The sequence below is a fragment of the Meriones unguiculatus genome, chromosome 18, assembly GCF_030254825.1.
Source record: "Meriones unguiculatus strain TT.TT164.6M chromosome 18, Bangor_MerUng_6.1, whole genome shotgun sequence".
Taxonomy (NCBI): domain Eukaryota; kingdom Metazoa; phylum Chordata; class Mammalia; order Rodentia; family Muridae; genus Meriones; species Meriones unguiculatus.
The window spans coordinates 74,409,557-74,431,519 of record NC_083365.1 but is presented as its reverse complement, the minus strand read 5'-3'; the positions used below and the strand labels follow the sequence as shown (position 1 = coordinate 74,431,519).

General features: G+C 40.3%; 1 protein-coding gene across 1 annotated transcript in view; it reads left to right on the top strand.

The window, feature by feature from the left end:
• The window catches only part of Dars1 (aspartyl-tRNA synthetase 1), a 52,998-nt gene that overhangs the window by 30,363 nt on the left and 672 nt on the right, over positions 1-21,963 (top strand). The window contains exons 6-15 of the mRNA XM_021648615.2: positions 1,318-1,398; positions 3,521-3,580; positions 9,862-9,973; positions 11,401-11,535; positions 13,492-13,639; positions 15,129-15,275; positions 17,445-17,487; positions 18,237-18,317; positions 19,597-19,708; positions 19,846-19,917. Coding sequence (XP_021504290.1) covers positions 1,318-1,398; positions 3,521-3,580; positions 9,862-9,973; positions 11,401-11,535; positions 13,492-13,639; positions 15,129-15,275; positions 17,445-17,487; positions 18,237-18,317; positions 19,597-19,708; positions 19,846-19,917 — 991 coding nt within the window. The remainder of the gene's footprint in view (positions 1-1,317; positions 1,399-3,520; positions 3,581-9,861; positions 9,974-11,400; positions 11,536-13,491; positions 13,640-15,128; positions 15,276-17,444; positions 17,488-18,236; positions 18,318-19,596; positions 19,709-19,845; positions 19,918-21,963) is intronic.

Below are 21,963 nucleotides of genomic sequence, written 5' to 3'. Positions count from 1 at the left end.
AGCATTGAATTGTATCATAAGCAATTGACTATCCCTTACTCTTATGTATTCAACTAACAGTTAGCGCTTGTATATATTTTGTGCCAAGTACTATGTGAACTCAGACCCAATGAAGGAGAGGGTGAATTTCCAGTGGTGATGAAAGTCATAGCTCTTGGGTTCTCCAGTTTTGGATATGAAGGTCAAGATTCTGTTAACCAAAGGAAGCCTAAAACTTGGGTGTAGGGAGTGATGATAGATAATTCTACTTTTGAGTATGGCTAGAGTAAAGTCTTCTGGCACTTCTCAGAATGCCACTACAAACTGGGAGAATATGGCTTCTTTCCTGACTTACTTAAATAAAGGTAATTCCCCTCTGTGATTCACCATATTTCAGGTGCAAGTAGTAAGCTAATATATTTTAAAGATGCTAAGAAAGCCTACCTTAGCCCTGAACTGACTGATTCTCATCACAGAGATCTGAAATGAGCATGTGTGAGTATTGAGGGACTTTGACAACAAAAGAACCTCCTCTGTGGCAGCTCCTGACAGAACAGCAGGAAATAAGATGTGGTGTTTGATGAGAGGGGACAGTTAAGGGAGACAGCAGCATGAAGAAAGGGAGGTGGCTGTAGCCTGGCTGGACTGAAGTTGGTCGTCGTGGTAGCAGGGGCCGAAAACTGCTAACAGCAATAGCAACTTCTGTGTTAACGCTTTGGTTCTTGTGGCAGACCCCACTTTTGTTCTTTTGTGGTTTTTTGAGACAGGGTTTCTCTTTGTAACCTTAGCTGTCCTGGACTCAGTTTGTAGACGGGGCTGGCCTGAAACTCACAGAGATCTGCCTGCCTCTGCTTCCTTGAGTGCTGGGCACAGGCATGTACCACTGTGCCCATTTAATTGAAGTTTTGGGGTTGATTTTTCTAATCAAAGCTTTTGTTAACACAGCTGGGCCTTGTTTATTACACTGCTGTGTATATCTCCATAATGTCGATTAAAAATGGCTGTCATCGGGACTGGAGAGATGACTCAGCAGTTAAGAGCACTCACTGACTGTTCCAGTTCAATTCACAGCACCCACATGGCAGCTCAGAACTATCTGTACCTCTAGTTCCAGGGGACCTGACACCCTCACTCAGACAACGCATACAGGGAAAACACTAGTGCACATAAAATAAAAATAAATAAGTAGTTTTTTAAAAAATGGGCATTTTGTTTTATTTTGCTGAGTGGTTTCTGTTAAAGATGTATGCAAACATCATTTCATGTAGATGGCCTTTTAAACAGAAGAGAGCAGGTTTTGTTTATTTCATAGTATTTTTGGCAATTTCTCATTTTCAGATTTATGTGATCAGTTTGGCTGAACCTCGCCTGCCCTTGCAGCTGGACGATGCCATTCGGCCTGAAGTGGAAGGAGAAGAGGTAAAGGCAGTGAGTTTATGTCATGTTGTGGGCCTGGTCTTGGTTGTTTGTAACAGTGGATGTCCATTCCCCACTTGTGTCAAGTGTAGCTGTAAATTGATTTGCGTTCTGTTTTTATTGTTTTTATTTAAACAAACAGGAGATGATAGAGGGTTTACCTATCGTTTGGGAGGCCTGGGTTCAATGAAATTAAGTTGGTGGTGGTGGTGGAGGTGGGTTTTGGCCTGGCTGTCCTGGAACTGACAGAGATCCGCCTGCCTCTGCCTCCCTGAGTGCTGGGATTACAGGCATGTACCACCATACCCAGCTCAGTTAAATTACTCTGACACCAGCATATCTCAGACTTTGGCGTCCTGGTTTGTTATACAGCTAGAGATGTAGCTCAGTGGTAGAGGCTTATTTAGCAAGCAGGAATCCCAGCATCAAAAAGGAAAAACCAGTTCTTTTTATTTTTATTTTTTAAATATAAAAGATCACCCCCGTAAGCTGGGATGTCTTATTGATGTGTCTTTCAGTATTTATAGGATTAAAGTTGAAAACAAAATTTAAAGTATTAATTTACTAAAATGTTAATATAACTGTATTGTACGCTTGAATGTATTTTAGATAAAAAGTAAAAATGACCAAAACATACTTTATATTTTCCAAAATAAAGCTTTCCTGTTACAAGAGACATCCTGTTAGATATGGACAAAGTTTGTAAATGTCTGACTGCACGTACATCTAGGTTCTCATGTGGTCCTTGGATATATGGTATTGAGAAATTACCAATCATACAGCTTTTACAAAGTTCTTAGAACACTCATTAATAAGAACGAAAAGTATTGTAACAAAAAAGAGCTTTAGCCACACATGGTGGAACACACCTTTAGTTCCAGGCAGAGGCAGGTATATCTCAGTTTAAGGCTAACCCAGTCTATAGAGCAAGTTCCAGAACAGCCAAGGATACACAAGAGAAACCCTGTCTGGAAAAACAAACAAACCTTAAAAAAAAAAAAAAAAAAAAAAAAAAGGAGAGAGAAATTTGGCTTCAGGGATTAACCTAAAAGACCCTTGGTGGTCCCCAGAGCACACTTTTATTTATTTTTATGTATATGAGTGTTCTGTCTGCATGTATTCAGCATGCCAGAAGAGGGCATTAGCTCACACTGTAGATGGTTGTGAACCACCATGTTGTTGCTAGGAATTGAACTCAGGATCTTTGGAAGAACAGACAGTGCTCTTGACCACTGAGCCATCTCTCCAGCCCCAGGGTACAACTTTAAAACTTGCTGGACTGTGTTATCCTTCCTGTTAGGTGTTAGCAAGACTATACAGGTTAAATCTAGGATGCAGTAAGAGTCCAAGTAGGTAGTTCTGGTACCCCACAAGTGAGCAAGTTTAGAGCAGGGAGAGAAAGCGAGAACACTTACCTGTTCCTTCTCATCTTACCTTCTCTTCTGGGTGTGTGTGTGTGTGTGTGTGTGTGTGTGTGTGTGTGTGTGTGTGTTGGGTGTACATATGTGGGTGCATCTGTGTAGATGGATGCCAGAAGTTAATACTGTCTGTCTTCCTTAATCACATCTTACATATTGAGACAGGATATCTCACTTTAAACCTAGAGCTCACTGATTGAACTAGCTAGCGCCATGTATTGCAGCAAAAGATAATTAGACTTGGAAATCCAATGTTCATATTCATACCTTAATGACATGCTTTCCCCACTGAGCCATGTAGTCTAAGTCTCGCTCCCCTCCACTCCCTTCTCTGTTGTCGGGGTGTTGTGAGTGTATCTGAGACAGTCTCACTGTGTAGTTCTGGCTAGCCTCAGGCTCATGGAGATCCACTACTGCTTCCCAAGTGCTGGCATTGAAGGTGCACCCTACCGTCCTCCTCATCCTCTCTGCCTTCCAGCGGAAACTCCTCCCTGCCTTTCCTCCTACTCTGTCCATTCTCTTGGCGCCTTCATTTCTGTGTACAGTATTTTTATACCCATCTCTCACTGAGAGGAAACACAGCTTCTAAGAGTGAGGTATATACGTTCTTGTGTACTTTAAAATACTGGTAAAATCTGTTTTTCTCATCCTCCCTCCTTTTTTTTTTGTTGTTGTTGTTTTTTTGTTTTGTTTTGTTTTGTTTTTAGGAAGGAAGAGCTACCGTTAACCAGGATACAAGATTAGACAACAGAGTCATTGACCTTAGGGTATGCCTCATTTGTTTGTTGATATGCTTATATGCGGGGATACCAGAAAGCTAATTGCCACCTGCCTGTGTGTAAGTATGATGCATGACATAGTGTGCCTCTCTGAATGACCCTCCCGCTAGAAAGAGCTGCCAGGAACAGAAGCAGGTGAGTACTAATTCACAGGGTACTGAGTTGCTTTGTTTGAAAATAACAGATGAATGTAAGGTCAATGTTTGGGCGGCTTCTAGGTGAAGGTAGACAGCAAGTGGAAACGCAGCTGTTAACTTCACTGCAAGAAGTGAAAAAGATTGAATACAATTAGTGCAGCCAGGCAGAGACAGGCGTTAGGAAGTAAGTCATTGTTACGGTTCACACTGTCGTCTCACAGGGCTTCTGTTGCCCTTTTGGTTTAGGGCAAGTGAAAGAGTTCAGTGGTTTCATCAGTGGTTTGTCATCTTTCTTTCTTAATGTTTGACCACATCTTCCTGCTTCAGGGTTCTGTCTCAGGCTCAGGTTCTTTGCTGCCCCGGGTTTTTTCTGACTTTGATTCTTCTGCAATTGTGAGTGTCCCCTTATAGTATAGTACACTTAGTGTTCCTTCTATTTGCTTTCTGTCTTTTCTTTTTTTAACCTTCTCCATTTTAATTTATATTGGGAAAAAAAAAATCTAACCTCCTGATACTACCTAGAAAGCTCAGGGTTTTTCATGTATTTTGGCCAGGAGAGTTAGATATACTGTGTTTGCCGATACTATTTGTTCAACATCATTATTGGCGTGTACTACAAATCGGCCCAGAAAATATTTGTTTGTGGTGTTGGTATTATAATTTAAACGTATCGCCACCATTGAATGATGGGAGTTTTGCTGAGTGCAACACCACAGACCTGTGATCCCAGATATTTGGGAGGCGAGGACAAAAGGCTCACTTAAACCCAGGATGTGACCAGGCATGGTTGTGTGGTGGTTGTGTGCACCAGCAATCTCGGCATTCAAGGGGCTGAGGCGGGCAAGTTCAAGGTCCGCTTGGATTATATAGGCAATTAGAGGTTATCCTTAGCTGCAGCGATGAGACCCTAGCTCAGAAACAAATAAAAGAAAAAGGAGTTGGAGGCCATCTTGGGCAAAATAGTGTGATCTGTGGGAGGAAAAGAGGGATGGGAAGGTGACTTTTCTTGAAAAGTTGGAGATCCTAACAGTGCTGGGTCATGTTGACTGAAATACTTGGTAGGGTGTGTTTCCGGCACTTGCTCCTCTTGCCAAAGTTCATTTTCAAGCCTTGTCACGGAAGCTGGCAAGTATCTGCAACTCCAGTTTTAGAGGATCTAATAATGGCCCCTTCTGACCTCTGAGGATAAGGTACACATATATACATTCAGACAAACCACACACACACACATAATAAATCTAAAAAAGTATAACTTTCTAAAAGCGTCATTAACAAAACTAGGGAATCCTGAAACACTTAGACAACAGTTAGACAGTTTTAAAGAATTTTTACACCCTTGTAATACAAACGGTTTTCTTGGCAATGTAGTTTGCATGCCAGCATTTTGGAATTTATGACATTACAGTTTTGTAATGTTTCTAAAAGTGGAAATAAACAATATTTCTGTGTGTTAAGCAGATGTATGCTTATGCTTTGCAAGTTATGTAACTTGCAAAATAAATTCATGTGTTTATGGATGATATTACTAAAGATGTACCATTTAAGGTCTAATTTAAAGGGAAATAATGTAATAGGAGTGAAACCCACAGTGACAGAAATGAGTAGAGGCAGAAACAAAGTAATGCTGGTTTATGTGAGCAGCAGAGCAAATGTTGGGAGTGCTGTGTGAATCATAGGTGATTGCCATTATATATGACATTTTTAAACATAGATTTGGATGGTCTGACGTAGTTCAGGGAGTGTCCTGAGTGTGTGTTAACTGTTGGCCTGAATCAGTGTCACAGGGATGCCTGACCCACCCATTCTCCATCTGCAGCACCTTTGTCATGTACAGCAGTGCCTGCCTGCTCGAGAGGCTTGGCTGGGCTTTAACCTGAGCTCTGCTGAAGTCTCCTTACTATAGTAATATAATTGCAGCTTTGCAGTGATTCCAGTTTTTTATTAAGAGGTTACTTGTACTTGATGATAAATTCTACATAAACCTGATTTTTAAAAAATAGCTCATTTGGAATGAAAGAGGTATAAGTTTAGAAATAGCTTTCTACCCAGTTTTCTATGACGGAGTGAATGTCTTTTGACTGCAGTGCTTGAAACTGGAATATTTTGAAGTTTTTTTCAGATTCAGGAATATGTAAATGTACATAGTGAGCTACTCTGGAGATGGGACCAAAGCCTAAATATGAAATTCACTTAATAGATTATGTATATATATCTCCTGAAGATAATTTTATATGCAGTATTTTAAATTAATTTTTTACATAAAACTTAGTCGTAAGGTGTGAAATTTTCTGTTTATAGCATCATGTCAGTGTTTAGAAAGGTTCACATTTTAGAGCATTTCACATTTTAGAGCATTTCACATTTTCAGATAAAGAATGTTCATCACATTGATCACATTTCTCAGTCCAGCTTCACGCAGTTTCTCTAAACTCAGAAACAAACTGTTAACTGGCAAGAAGTCTGTAGCCTCTAGAAGCAAAAGCTAGAGTGGGATCTGTTGAGGCAGTAATTGAGGGGTTTTTGTTTGTTTGTTTGTTTTAAGGCACAAAATGAACACAACAGAAGAATAATTTATTGTGAGAATAGTGAAAAACTCACTACCATTAACAGTTTCATTGTAGACTTGGGTTTGTTTTTTTTGTGTCGTTGGTTGGTTGGTTGGTTGGTTGGTTGGTTGGTTGGTTGGTTGGGGTTTTGTTGTTGTTTTATCTTGTTTTTTGTTTGTTTTAGTATTTCAAGACAGGATTTCTCTGTGTAGCCCTGGCTGTCCTGGAACTTACTCTGTAGGCCAGGTTCTCCTTGAACTCAGAGATTCACCTTCCTCTGCCTCCTGAATGCCAAGATTAAAGGCGTGAACCACCACCACCACCAATTGACTCAATTGTTTTGTTTTTGTTTGTTTGTTTAATTCTCCCTCTTCACACTTCAGATTCTTCTTATTAACCTGCCTTCTTGACCTGTTGTTTTCTTTTTTTGTTGTTTGTTTGTTTGTTTGTTTGAGACGGTGTCTCCCTGTTTAACTTAACTGTCCTGGAACTTACTTTGTAGACCAGGCTGTCCTGGAACTCAAAGAAATCCACCTGCCCCTGTCTACCAAGTGCTGCAATTAAAAGCATTCACCACCACCACCACCACCGCCTAATAACATGACCTCAGGGAAACTAATTCTGTAAGTACAGAGTCTTGCTTTTTCCCCCCTTTATTTTCATCTTGTCTGATAACTGCTGAGTTATCTCCAGCCCCTAAAATAGTCCATATTTTAAAAGAGTTGACAGAAGTTTTAGTTCTCTTTAAATATTATTCTACCTGGAATGACTGTTTGACCAAAAGTCAGGAAACTCCCTTTACTGTTCCTTAGATTTTAGCTCCTCCACATTGTCCTCTTATGTCCTCAGGATGCTTTGTGAAGGAACACTGGTCGCTGAAGCATGATTCTACAGTTGACCTAAAGTGTCTCAGGCTCTGCTTTAGTCTCTTGAGTACAGTTTCTCTTGCAGACAAGTTTCCATACATGGATATTCAAGCTTCTTAGTGGTAACTTTTTATGTCTTGAGTACAAAGACAGCCGGTGTGGGTGTGCATTCAATAGTAAGTGTGATCCTCCTTGTAAGAAATTTTGTCAGCATTACAAATAATCACAATAATTGAAGATTTCCTTTGACATGTTTTCCTACTGCATTTGAAGAGCTCACGCGTTTAAAATAGAAATTCTGGTTGACTCTTCTCACCAGCCTCATTCTTCATCGTGGCGGTCCTTCTCCCTGACCGCTGTCCTCCTACCTCAGCCTGGTATTCCACCAGCCTCATTCTTCATGGCGGTCCTTCTCCCTGACCGCTGTCCTCCTACCTCAGCCTGGTATTCCACCAGCCTCATTCTTCATGGCGGTCCTTCTCCCTGACCGCTGTCCTCCTACCTCAGCCTGGTATTCCAGGCATGTGCTACTGTAATCTTCTCGAGCCGTCTAAAAGGCAGGATCTGCCAGAGAATGCTCCTTAGCTTATAGGTGCCAAGTAGAAATTGGGACATGTTGGAATTATCCAAATAACTGTTCAGTTTCTTAGTGTTGTGTTGTTTTGTGTTTTGGTGTTAGAGATTAAGCCCAGGGTCTAGTGCATGCCAGGCAAACCTTCTGCTGAGCTACATTCCTGTTTTCCTCTTTTTAATACAAATTGAACACAGGACTTTGAGTATGTTAGCATGCTAGGCAAATGTTACAGCCCTGAGCTATACCCCAGTTCATTCTTTCTGATAAAATAGGTGCCTGTTTTTCTAGCAGTGAGCAAGTGCCTGGAGGAACCTAATGCAGCAGGGAGCTGTTTTTTCTTGTATGTAACCTGGAGCCATTTTCCACATGTATTGACAGACTTGTTGATACAACCAGAAAGCCAAGAGCCGGTTTAACATGTGACGGGTGTATTTATTTTTTGGTTTTTGGTGTTTTGGGAGTTGTTTTAAATTTTGGTTTTTGTTTTAAACATAATTAAGTTTAGTTCTGTTTGCTAAAAGAAATTAACAGCTATGAAGTACATTAGTGGCCCTTACAGAGTATGTTTCACTGCAGGGAATTGTGTCTCCATGTGTGTAGCAATATAGTGACTTACCTCTTTGCTGTATACATTGCTAGGTTTTGAAAGCGGACCAGCTTGTGGTGGTTGAGTGAACCAGTGTTTTCTTAAGTCACATAACAACAGATGAATAAAGCAATGAGTGAGCGCATGGGCAAGTGAATAAACAAGCAGAGTCACACGCCACCTCTCCAGTATGGATTTAAGTGTCTAAAACATAGAGGCTGTAAAGACCATGTCTCCATCGTTTGTGAGAAATTATTAATTTATGCTTTGAACTTGAATCAACAGTGCTTAAGTCTCCCTGGTTTGGGATAGTGACATGGCTCAAGGCGTAAGGGAACCTGCAGTTAAGCCTGACGAGCTGAACTTTACAGGTTCCCATATGGTAGAAAAGGAGAGCTATCTACTACAAGTTATCCTTTGACCTCCACACTTCAGATGTGGCTTGTGCACACAAAATAAACGTAAAAAACTAAGCCTCAAGCCAGTGGTGATGACGGCACACACCTTTACTCCCAGCACTCAGGGAGGCAGTCAGACAGACCTCTGTGAGTTCAAGATCGTCCTGGTCCACAGCGTGAACTCCAGGACAGCCCGGGATACAAAGAGAAACAGGTCTTGAAAAAACAAACAAAAATAAGCTTCGACCGACCTCCTCCTTTCTTGTAAAGGAGATGCAGAGTGGCTACTTGGTCCTTAGTGTCTGCATCAGAGTATGGTGCGTGCCTAGGCAGGAGCGAGGTGAAGCCGCAGAGCCGTTCATTGAAATGCCTGAGTACCACTGTGCAGTCAGTGGCCGCTCTGTGGTTCGAGGTTGAGTATCTTAAACATCTACGTTGGAGATAACTTTTTTCTCTAATGTATTATGCAAGACTTGCTGAGAAACTACTTGTTTCGACTGGAGCATCGATAATTACTAGAGAGCTCTCTAATCAATCTTGATTGAATTCGAATGTAACAGAGGGAGCTGGGGTAGTTGAGGAGGTAAGGGGGAAAGGAAAGAAAATAGAAATGGTAACAGCAGTAAGCTCCTAAGGGCTGCTTGCTGTAGGCTTTGTGTGCTTATTGTGCGTCAGAGTTGTGAGATGCTTGTGCCTTTTGTGTATTCATTTTCGTAGTTTAATGGGACAGATGCATGGCTATCTACAATTAGTATGTAATTGATGATTAAGATGAACATTCATATTGTCTTTGGAAACTTTTTACTCCATGCTAAACTCTGAGTATTTTATGCTATGTAAATATTGGTACAACTCACTCAATTGGTTGTCTTTAAAAACAATCCTCAAGAGAACCTACAAGCACGGTGTTTGATTAATTGTTAATTACTTTTCTCAAAAGGAATTCTTACAAATTAGAGTGTGTGTCGGGAAGCATCTGCAGTGAGAATGGTTTGGTATGCTCATGTGTATTCGTCACCTTCTGGCTTGGGCTGTTGTGTGTTCCAGCTTTTCCAGGACGGTTGGACTTAGCAGCTGTTGAGAACAGGAATAGCTTGACTCGCTCCTGCTGATTGCTTGGTGTGCCAGGTTGATGTAAGTAGATTTTGATGCTCTGTTGCAGACATCAACGAGTCAGGCCGTCTTCCGTCTCCAGTCCGGCATCTGCCATCTCTTCAGAGAAACTTTAATTAACAAAGGTTTTGTGGAAATCCAAACTCCTAAAATTATTTCAGGTATGCTTCATATTGTACCCTAGAATTAAAAAATAATAATTTTCCTAGATGTTGCTTATATTAATTTTTTAAATGGAATAATCCCAAGAGTTCCTTTAAGGCTCAGTGCCGTGATTCGCGGTCAGTACTGCCACCGTCTACAGTGTTCCGCAGTCTACCCTCGAGGCGCCTGTGGTAACGATGAGGAAGTGAAGCAGTAGCAAGCCCAGCACAATTCCTGTGGTTTAAGTTAGGCCACAGGTATTTTTATTATGTAATTTTTTTTTCAAATTTGATGCTACAGTTTACTTTTATAAAACTTCTTTGTAAAAATCACTAGATATTTGTTGATGTCATTCTTGCGTGAGAATATTCTCTTAATTGTTTTACCCTTTTGTAATTGCTGACATAACACTTAAAACATGTGTTACAAATTCTAGCTGGTCTTGCTGGCAACCACCTTGTTTTTTTCTTAAAGATTTATTTGTTTGTTTGTTTGTTACTTACACTGCATTCTGCCTGCGTGTATGTCTGCACACCAGAAGAAGGCACCAGATGTCACTATAGATGTCTATGAGCTACGACATGGTTGCTGGAAATTGAACTCAGGACCTTTGCAAGAATATCCAGTGTTCTTAAAAAAACCAAAAACATTTCAGGGCCGGTACACAATGGCTCAGTGGGTAAAGGAGCTTGCCACTGCTGTTAAGGCTAACAATATGTTTTTTAAAAATATCATTCATGGGCCTGGAGAGGGGGCTCACTGGTTGACAGCCCTTGTTGCTCTAGCAGAGGAACCGGCACAGTAGCTCAGAACCATCTGTAACTCTAGTTCCAGGAGATCCAATGCCGTCTTCTATTCCCTGGTACAAGTGTGCACATGATACACATACTACATGCAGGCAAAACAGTATACATATGATAAAAGGAATAGCAGCTAGTTAGAGATAAAAAATTTAACATGCATTTCGTGACAGTTAGAAAAATAATTAAAGTGCTGGGCATGTGGTGCACACTTGTAATCCCAGCACTCAGGAGACAGAGGCAGGTGGATCTCTTGAGTTTGAGGCCAGCCTGGTCTACAGAGTGAGGATAGCCAGGGAAATGCAGAGAAACCCTATCTTGAAAAACCAAAAAAAAAAGAAAGATATAAAATCATTTGTTGGCTGTTAAAAAAGGTAGTTAAGACAGCAGCCTTACTTGATGAGACCCTGTCTCAGAAAAAAAGTAAGGAAATAAGAATATCTTTTGTCCTTTTACTTATTCATTTAGTTTCAATAGCATTAAAGTAATAAATATGAAGTCTATTCAGAAAAGGGAATATTTATCTGCAATTCTTAATTTTTCTAGGTTTTCTTTTTTTTCTAAGTGAACTACTTTTTTAAAATTAAGAATTTACATGGATTAGCATACAATTGGTTATGATAGTACAAATGTTTCTATTTCAGCTGCTAGTGAAGGAGGAGCCAATGTTTTCACTGTGTCATATTTTAAAAATAATGCCTACCTTGCTCAGTCCCCACAACTGTATAAGCAGATGTGCATCTGTGCTGATTTTGAGAAGGTTTTCTGCATTGGGCCAGGTGAGATATTGTCATTTATATGTTTATTAATTGTTTAATTATATTGAGTTAAATAATTAATAGAGTAGTTATAATAGTAATAGTTTGGTATAATAGTAGTTACATAGTATGTAGTAGTTATATAGTATAATAGTCATAAATCCTTTTATCTTCAGATTACACAAATAATAGAATTTAAGAGCCAGGGATGCAGTTGGCTCAGTGGGAGAGCATTTCTTAGTGTATGCAAGTTTCTCAACTCAGTTCTCAATTTCTTTAAGGTAGAAATGACAAAGAGTGTGTGTGTGTGAGAGAGAGGATATCTCATTTCAAAAAGGTGTGCTCTGAGGACCATCCATGCATGGTGATATACAGCTTTAATCCTAGGACTGTGAGGCAGGTGAATCTCTTTGAGTTCTCAGGCTGGTGCTGGGAATCAAACCTAGGTCCTCTGGAAGAGAAGCTAGTGTTCTTAACTGCTGAGCCATAGCAAACAACCAGCTAGGAGTCCAGTTCCAGGGGATTTGATGTTTGCTTCTAGCTTTTGTGGGCTTTGCATGTAGATGATGCGCAGATATACATGCAGGCAAAACACACACACATACACATATATATTAAATGAAATATTTTTTAAACTTAACCAGATTATTTTATTTTTGATAGTTAAATGAAGTTTAAGCTTTTACTAATAGAAAAATGGGCCCAAATTTTAAATGTTTTAATTTTCTGAAATTGTCAGGAGTTATTTGCTAGACGTGTATTGTATACATATTCTTAGCTGGGTGCCTTGTCCATAAAAGAATCAGCAGCATTCATCAAATGCTCATGGGGATCTTGGCAGGTTCTAATAGTACGTTTTGGGGGAAGCCTGAGACTTGGTTCTCACAAACATCCAGATTAACTGTGGTATTCCTGGTTTACAGGCCATGTCTTGAGCAAAAGGAAACAAATGTTATCTCCGCTTCTGGCACTGAATAAGCCATGGATGCATAGATCAGTCACAGGGAATATGCAGATGAATTACAAAGTAATCCCATGATTATGTACCCAAATGACATCATCTTTAAGTCTGTGTCAGGTAGCCATGTGGTGGCTCATGCCTGTAACCCAGTAGCACGCAGGATGCTGAGGCAGGAAGGTTATTGTGAGTTCCAGAGAGCCAGGGCTACTGAGTGAGACCCTATCTCAAAAGAACAAGAATCAGAATGTGCTGTACAGTTGACAGTGAGTGTAGAAAGACTGTTTGCTGGAATCGCCATGAAAGAAAATTCAAACTAAAGTGGGCTTTAAGGATGTAGTAGGATATGAAAAAACTGAGATATGTTCTAGTCAGAGTGACTAGGATGGGTAAAAAGCATGGACTACCAGAGAAAACAGAAGCACAAGTCAGAAATTGGAGCATAGGCTAAGACTAAATTGGAAAATATAAGGTTTGAGGCTTTTGTCGTTTGCCTTGGTTACAGCAGTCTTCTGGGAGTCTCCAGGCAGTGACATATTCCAGGTGCAGTACTGCGGCAGTGGAGTGAAAGATGAGGCGAGCTGCTCTGGAGGATTGCCGAGAGGGGTAGAGAGCGTAGGGGCTGGACGGGCAGCTGCTGGGGAGTGTATGACGTTAGTCCATTTACGCAGCTGCATTTTTCTTAGTATCTTAGTAAAATGGAAACAAACTCACTATATTGGTCATAATTGAATCTGTTTTTAATTATTGAGTTGATGCCTCAGGATCTTGCATTCCCTGGGGGTTCTCAAGAGCCTCTTATTAATTTGCATTTGGTTCTGCTTTTATCTAGGACTTGGGAGTTAGTAATGAACTTGCTGTGTAGGAGAATGCTGAAACAGATGGCTTGTCAGTGTTCTGTCTCTCTAGGAGTGGGGAAATAGCACTACTTAGCCACTACCAAGTAGAAATCTGCATTTAAGTTTTCAGTTACCCAAGACTTAAAATACTGTGCTGTTTTTCTTTGGTTAACTTAACAGTTTTCAGAGCCGAAGACTCCAATACCCATAGACATCTGACTGAATTTGTTGGTTTGGATATTGAAATGGCTTTTAATTACCACTACCATGAAGTTGTAGAAGAAATTGCTGACACCTTGGTGCAAATATTCAAAGGACTTCAAGAAAGGTTAAAATGGCCTTAATTTCGAAACAATTGTAGTTTTTTATTTTGTTTGGCTTTTTTTTTTGTTGGGGGAGGGGTGGTGGGGCAACAGTTTGGAAACGGCCTTACTTCTGTATTTTACAGGTCATCTAGAAACCATTTTTTTTTCTTTGCCTTGTAATTTGGACTGTGAGGCTTGTGCCGTATCCCACTTGTGTTTATGTTGCAGAATAATACCCAGATGAGCACCATCAGTGACTCAGAGCTTTGAGAGGCATGAGTAGGTGAACAGCCCAAGCGGCAGCCATTTCCAAATCAGTGACTGTAGGTGTGGCACATACTGTAGTCCCCTATGGGTGTAAGGACCTTTCTTTGTTTCTTAATTGTGCATCTGCGAGTATCCAGAGTTTAGAAGAGGACGTCAGTTTCTCTGACGCCGGAGTTAGGGTAGCGGCGAGCCGCCTGGTGTGGGTGCTGAGAACTGGACTCAGGGCCTCTGCAAGAGAAGTCTGCTTTTAACCAGCGGTGCATCTCTCCAGTTCTTGCTATAGAATGTTTTTGAAATTAGGTCCATCAGGTCTTGCCTTGTCAGTCTACGGTCAATTCTTATCTCTGTTTCCCTTCCCCTGTATTTGAAGTAAGTCTCCTATCATTCCATCCATAAAATTTTAGGAAAAATCTAAAGTTTTGTTGTTGTTGTTGACAGGGTTTCTCTGTATAGCCCTGGCTGTCCTGGACTCACTGTGTAGACCAGGCTGTCCTCGAACTCCCAGAGATCCACCTACCTCTGCCTCTCCAAGTGCTGGGGTTAGGCATACGCTACTATGGCCAGATAAAAATCCAAATCTTACTAAATCGTATTAAAATATCTGTGGGGCAGGTATGATAGCTTACAGCTTTTAAATGTGTGCCTTCTCCCATTCCTCATGCTTTCTATGTTATTTAAGGAATGCTACCTTCTTCCTGCTATGATACCCCCACAGTCCAGTGCCCTCTCTATACGTAGGAGGCCAAGAAAATGCTAGCTGCAGAGAACTGCGTTTCTGTTGTGAAGAATGCTTGCTTATTTTCTGAGACTCTGATTACCCTCACATCTGTGATCCTTTATATCACTGTAATCTTTTTATAAAACATGAAACCAAGAAATAGAGTTAAATATTTTAAGTACGTTAATTTTTTGTCAACTTTTTAAATGTTTTTATATTAATTACAGTTTATTTACTTTGTATCCCAGCTGTAGCCCCCTCCCTCATTCCCTCCCAGTCCCCCCTCCCTCTCTCAGCTCCTCCCTGTCCCTTTCCAAGCCCACTGCTAGGGGAGGTCCTCCTCCCCTTTCATCTGACTCTGGCTTATCAGGTCTCACCAAGAAAGGCTGCAAGTTAATTCTTAACAATTTTATAATGCTTTTCTTGGTACAGTCAGGGGTTCGAAGACTGAGATTCTATATTGTTTACAGTGACCTCTTGTGGAAGAAATATTTAACATTTTATTAACTAAAGCATTTAACATACAGGTTTCAGACTGAAATTCAAACTGTAAATAAACAGTTCCCATGTGAGCCGTTCAAATTTTTGGAGCCAACGTTAAGACTGGAATATTGTGAAGCTCTCGCTATGCTTAGAGAAGCAGGAGTTGAAATGGGAGACGAGGAAGATCTAAGGTTGGTCCCTGCTTTTTCTTTTAACTTCACTGCTTAGGCTTAATGTGTTTCACCTAACTAATAACTTTTATTAACTTTGGTATTTTGTAGAATATTACTTTACATAATAAAATTGTAAATGTTATATGCCTATGCTTCAATAATTTTGTCTAGACTTCCTTTTTCTCCCTGTTTATTACCCTTTGGCAAATGTGGGAAGCAAACCTGTTGGCACAGGCCAGTAGTTCCGGCAAGTGGCTAAGTCAGAGCTGGCCTGGACCACAGAACAAGCTCTGGGCCAACCAGGGGAGCCTAAAGATACCCTGCCTCAAATGAATGAGAAGAAGCTGGCAACACTAGGAGAAGCAGAGGCAGGCAGATCCCTGTAAGTTCAAGGCTGCCCTGGTCTACAAAGTGAGTCTAGGACAGCCAAGGCTAGGCAGAGAAACCCTGTCTCGACAAACCGAAAAAAGAAAAAGAAAAGGAGATCTGGAAAGATGGCTCTGTGGATAAGCGTACCTGCTGTTTTTATAGAACACATGCAAACAGTCACAACAAATTAAAAAATGATATTATATAGATAGAGCGTTGGAGAGGTGTCTCAGCAGTTAGGAGCACTTGTGTTCTTTCAGAGGATACAGGTTTGGTCCCACAGTACACAGGAGATCCATGGCTTTACAGGGCGCTAGGCATTCATGTAGTGCACATGATATGTACATGCAGACAGAACGGTCATACACAGACAAAAGTTTCTTTAAAAAGTATTTTATAAGCTGGGCGTAGTGACGCATGCCTGTAATCCCAGCACTCAGGAGGCAAAGGCAGGTGGGTCTCTTGAGTGCGAGGCCAGCCTGGTATATATGGTGAGATCCAAGACAGCCAAGGCTATGAAGAGGACCCTGTCCCAAACAAACAAACCTCGTGTGTGTGTGTGTGTGTGTGTGTGTGTGTGTGTGTGTGTGTGTGTAGAGTTATAGGGGACATGGTGGGCATAGCTCAGCACCTTATCCAAGACCCTAGTCTCAATCCCTAGTAATATAGAACAAAAAAGAGAAGGAAAAGATTTCTTCACTATGCCATATTTTGTTACCTAAGTCTAATTCATACACATTATAATTTAGGAATAAATTCCATAAGAAAGAAAGAAAGAAAATTGCTATCGACGTACATTTCATTCTGAGGTCTCTGGCCAAAACAGTTAAATCATCATGACAGTCCATAAGATATGTGGAAGAGAAAGCTAGTGGTTATCTGTGTGCATGTGTGTGCGCACGTATGTGTGCGTGCACACTTTTATTTTACCCCCAAAATATATATTAACTCTAATCCCATTATTTATTAAAGAAAAACTGATTTTCAGCATACCCTTTATTGCTAAAAGAAACCGTAGATTTTAATAATTAGTTCAACTCAAACAATATACTTTTTCAGTATTTTGGGCATTGTTTTTTGTTTTTCTTAGGATTTATTTATTGTGTATGCAGTGTTCTGCCTATATACCAGAAGAGGGCACCAAATCTTACTATAAATGGTTGTGACCCACCATGTGGTTGCTGGGAATTGAACTCAGGACCTTTGGAAGAACAGCTGGTGCTCTTAATCTCTGAGCCGTTTCTCCAGCCTTGGGTGTTGTTTTTAAAATAACAGACAATAAAAAGGTACCTCTTGACCACAGGTTGCCTTTAAGGACTATTTAATGGCAAAAACTGCCAGTGCTGGCCCACTGGATTTTATTTCACATGATCAGTAAGGTGTTTCTGCCCTGTCTGGATCAGTAGAATGCTAGACCTTCCTGGATCTAAAGGTCGAGCAGTGTGTATGTAACTGTGTGGAGTGGGGGCAAGGCGTGCTTGTTGGTGGCTTCCTGGAGTGCTTGTCTTAAAAGAAGCAGGTTGGGAGCTGACAGTGTGTTTGGAGCAAGGTTCGCTATCCTTTTAGCGCCTGAAATAGAAGGGGCCGTACTAATTGAGAGGTATTTTCAGTGGTAGCTTGGTAGGGACTGGAGAGCTGGCTCAGTGCTCGAGAGCTCTGACTGAGCTTCCGAAGATGGTGAGTGTGGTTCTCAGCATCCACATCAGGCTGCTCACAACTGCCTGTGTAACTCCCAACTCCAGGGGTCCAACACCCACACACTTCAAGATAAAAGAGTTTCTGTCACCTTCAGACACTACTTTCTTGTTTCTTTTTCAGTACGCCAAATGAGAAACTGTTGGGACGTTTGGTGAAGGAAAAGGTAGGATTCTTAGAAAGGCAGCAGTAACAGAATATTCGTTACCTGCCCGCAGTGCTATGTGTCCGTTGGTAGTAAAGGGAACTGTACTTTGTTCTTAGAAAAAGAAAAAAAGTGTTGAGGCATACTCTGACCAACTGTCTGAACTGAGTGTGTGGCATTTGTGCAGTCGTGCTGAAGTCCCTCTCTCGAAAGGGCACTTCAGATTTATAGATTAGTGAGGAAAGGCCTCTGAGCTATAAAAAGTCTTACCTGTGCTTGTTGCTCTTACTTCTGAAACTAAAACCAAAGTAGGTAAAAGCTTCTCTTAGTTGTATTCTTATTAAAAAGAACAGTAATTTGATGAAGTTTAGGAAGCCCTTGAGCTCCCCCTGCTGGATGCTCTTGACCCAGTTAGGCTTTGTGGAGTTGGGCTTTCTGGGGCCCTGCAGTGTTGCCAGTGGGCCTTGAGCACGCTGTTGGAGCATTCTTGCACTCTGTCGGCATTCTCCGTCATCTGCAGTTTTAACAAACGGAAGAGCTAAAATGCAGTTGCTTTTTAACTAAGCCTGTGAGGTAGTACAAAGAATGTAAAACTTTTTAACAGTATTTACTTGAGTTGTTTCCATTTGGAAAACTTAACCCAATTTTATTTATGTATCAAAATAAAAACCTAAATTATTAGGAAGGTTTTATGTTAATATAGTGATTGGTATTATAAAATGTCCGCAAAGTATTGTACAGATTTAACATAGTTTTTTTTTTTTTAATAGTATGATACAGACTTTTATGTTCTTGATAAATATCCATTGGCTGTCAGACCTTTCTACACCATGCCCGACCCAAGAAATCCTGTGAGTAATTTCATCTTAAATCACCTATTTGTGGGGAAGAAAAACACTTTCTAGTAACCACACTTGAATGTTGTAGCAAATTAGTCCTGAGAACCTAAGTTAAAATTCTCGGTCATTTTTTTTCTAAAGATTTGTCGAGTTGGGGGCTGTGAGTGCTAAATAGTGCTAGATGCTCAGAGTGTAGGGAGTCCATTGTTGACTTTGAGGTGGGAGCGTGCTTTACTAATTTTTACACCAAGGTGGTAAATTGTGGAGTTTTTCTTTTTTTATGATTTTTAATTATTTTATATGCATTGGTGTGAGGGTGTCAGATACCTTAGAACTTGGAGTTATAAACAGTTGTGAGCTGGCCTGTGGGTGCTGGGACTTGAACCCATGTCCTGTGGAAGAGCAGCCAATACTCTTAACAGCTGAGCCATTTCTCCAGCCTGTAAAGTGTGTTTTCATTTGATAGATTTGAAGAAAACCAAAATTTATATTTTATTTTAGGAGTTAATAATCTAGATGTGTTACAGCTTTTTGATTTGCAATAGTTCCTAGCATTAGTAGTCATAAATCATCTGGTGGGCTTGGGGTTTGTTTCTGTTTATTATTTTTTATTTATTTATGTTTATTTGTTTTGTTTTAAATGCAAGGTCTTACCGTGTATCTCTACTTGTCCTGGAACTTGCTATGTAGATCAGGCCGGCCTAGAACACAGAGATCTGTCTGCCTCTGCCTCCTAAAGTGTACACCACCAATGGCAGACTGGATGGCTTTTTGAAACAGATTGCTGAGCCCTGTCCTTAGTGTTTTTAGTCATTGGTCTGGGGCAGGGTTTAGAGGTTAGCAGTTATAGTAGGTTAAACTGAGAGCATCACGTGCCTGATAGGCAACAGGTTAAGCATAGGCCAATTCAGTCTCAGCTTAACTTTTCTTGAAAGAGCTTTCTTAAATAGACTAAATATCTATTGGTACTTTGCATTCAGAACTGAACAAAATTCGTGTCTTGTTAAAAAAATTTTTTCAGGCAATAAAGTAAAATAAAAACAAGCACCATTGCTTTAAATGAAGTGTTCTGGTTATTGGGAGGAGTGGTAGGAGAATGGAAATCTAAACAGAAAACAAAGAACTTTTGCCCTCAGCAGTTCTGCCACAGAGAGAAAACTATGTTGAAGCGTTGTCATTAACTCTGGAAAGACAACATGGCCTTCCCCCCCCCCACATGTTTATCGTGGGAAAAAGGGTGATCATGTAGTATGTGAAGAATGGCGGCGGTTCACTCATTCTTCTTCTGCAGAAACAGTCTAACTCCTACGACATGTTCATGAGAGGAGAAGAAATACTGTCTGGAGCACAAAGAATACACGATCCTCAGTTGCTAACAGAGAGAGCTTTACACCATGGAATTGGTAAGGAATTTAAATATTTAAACAGTATATATTTAAAAATAACACATTGCAAACAACCTTTTAAAGATGTCTCGTGAGTCTTTCCCCCAATATCTTAATTTTAGTAATAGGTAATAAATTATGTTTTCTTTTTGTAGATTTGGAGAAAATCAAAGCTTACATTGATTCCTTCCGCTTTGGAGCCCCTCCTCATGCTGGTGGAGGCATTGGTAATACTGCTATTGCTTATGCTTAATTTTCTAAACCCAAGTGAAAGACATTTAAGCGCTGTAAAAGGAGCCAGGAAAGATGGCTCGGTGATTAAGAGAACTTGTTCTCACAGAGGACCTGAGTGCACTTCCAGCACCTACATAGCAGCTCACAACACAACCATTTACAACTCCAGTTTCAAGGGCCTTGAAGCCTCCTGGCCTGAGCACACTCCTGCACACATAGTACTTCACATAAACTCACGTGTTCACACACACGTAAATAAAAACAAATAAATAAATTGTAAAGGTCATAGAACAGTGTTGTTTTTTTTAAAGATTTGTTTATTTAGTATTTATACAGTACTCTTCCTGCATGTAGACCTACACAACAGAAGAGGGCACCAGATCTCACTACAGGTGGTTTTGAGCCACCATGTAGTTGCTGGGAATTGAACTCAGGACCTCTGGAAGAGCAGACAATGCCCTTAACCCCTGAGCCATCTCTCCAGCCCCCAGAACAGTGTGTGTTTGTTTGTTTGTTTGTTTGTTTTTCCCAGTGATTAGAACAAAATTGATATTTACATGTTACTTAACTCCATATAAAAACATTAATCCAGAATGGATCCAAGACCTAAATGGCACTATAAAACTCTCAGAAGAAAGCACAGCAAAGGCATCAGGACATTGGAGTTGACCGTGTTTTTTAGATACAGAACCTGTGGCACACAAAACAAGGTTGAACTTAGGAAAATTTTTAAACTTTATGCATCAAAAATATAGTTATCTGCCTACTATATACAAGGCTGGGTTTGACTCCCAGCTCTTAAAAGATTGAAAAGACAATTAGAATGTATAGTTCAATGCTTGTCTTGTCAGCACAGTCCATGGATTTGATTCCTAGCACCAATAATGGGGGAAGAGGCCAAGGAGGGAAAGAAAGTAAAATGGTGCTGGAGAGATGGCTGAGGTTGAGGGTACTCACTACTCTTTCAGACAACTGGAATTGAGTTCCTAGCACCCAAATCAGCTGTCTCAAAATCACCTGAAACGTTGGCTTCAAGGGATCTGATGCCTCTGCAGGCACCTGAACACATCTGTATATACACAGAACGTAATTATAAAAACATAATTTTTTAAAGTTAAAATAAGAGTAAAAAGGTAGCCCACATAATGGGAACAAATATTTACAGGTTGTATTTTTGATAAGAAACTCAAGTTTAAAAATGGGCAAAGGGCCCAAACAGAAATTTGTCCAAAAGAGAGTGCATGAGAGATGCTCAGCAGCACTGGTCATTGCAAGATGGACTTCCCAGGGCTAGGGAGGCTGCTACTTTAAGCTGTGATAATAACTACCAGAAAAAATAGAGGATCAGTATGTCCACTGGGGTTCCTAAACAAGATAAGGATTCATTTGGGTCCAACAGTCTACTTCTGTCTTTGTACTGTAAAGAAAGAATTACCATATGGTCCAGGAGTTTAATTCTCTGTGTGTACCCAGAAGAATTGGAAATAGCACATGAAAGAAATACCCAGGACTATATCTTTGTAGCTGCAGCCAGGTATCCATCATGGGTAAATGAGCCAGCAAACTGTGGGACTGCTTACAGTCCCCTGTCTGATATGCTCAGGACCAGAAATAGTTCAGATTTTGCATTTTCTTGAATTTTGGAATAATTTTATAGACTTTGCCATTGAGAATCCATGAGTGCTGCTTGATTTTCCCAAATTTTCAGATTTTAGAATATTTTGGGTTTCTGGAACAAGATGTTTAACTTATATGCCAATCAGTCTTTAAAAAACAAGAAAGAAAGAAATTTTGAGTCTACAACAGCATAGATGAACTCTGAACACAATATATGAATAGGCCAGTTGCAAAAGGGCAAAATCTGTGTGATTCTACTTTGCTAGTATCTTAGAGTTGTTAGGGTTAGAAGCAGAGAATAGATTGGTGAATGCCTGTGTCTGGAGGAGGAGGAAAAAATATTTAATAGGTATCATTTCAGTTTTGTAAAATAAAACAATATGATCCAGCAAAAAGCTATTAGAACTGGTAACTGAAAGGTT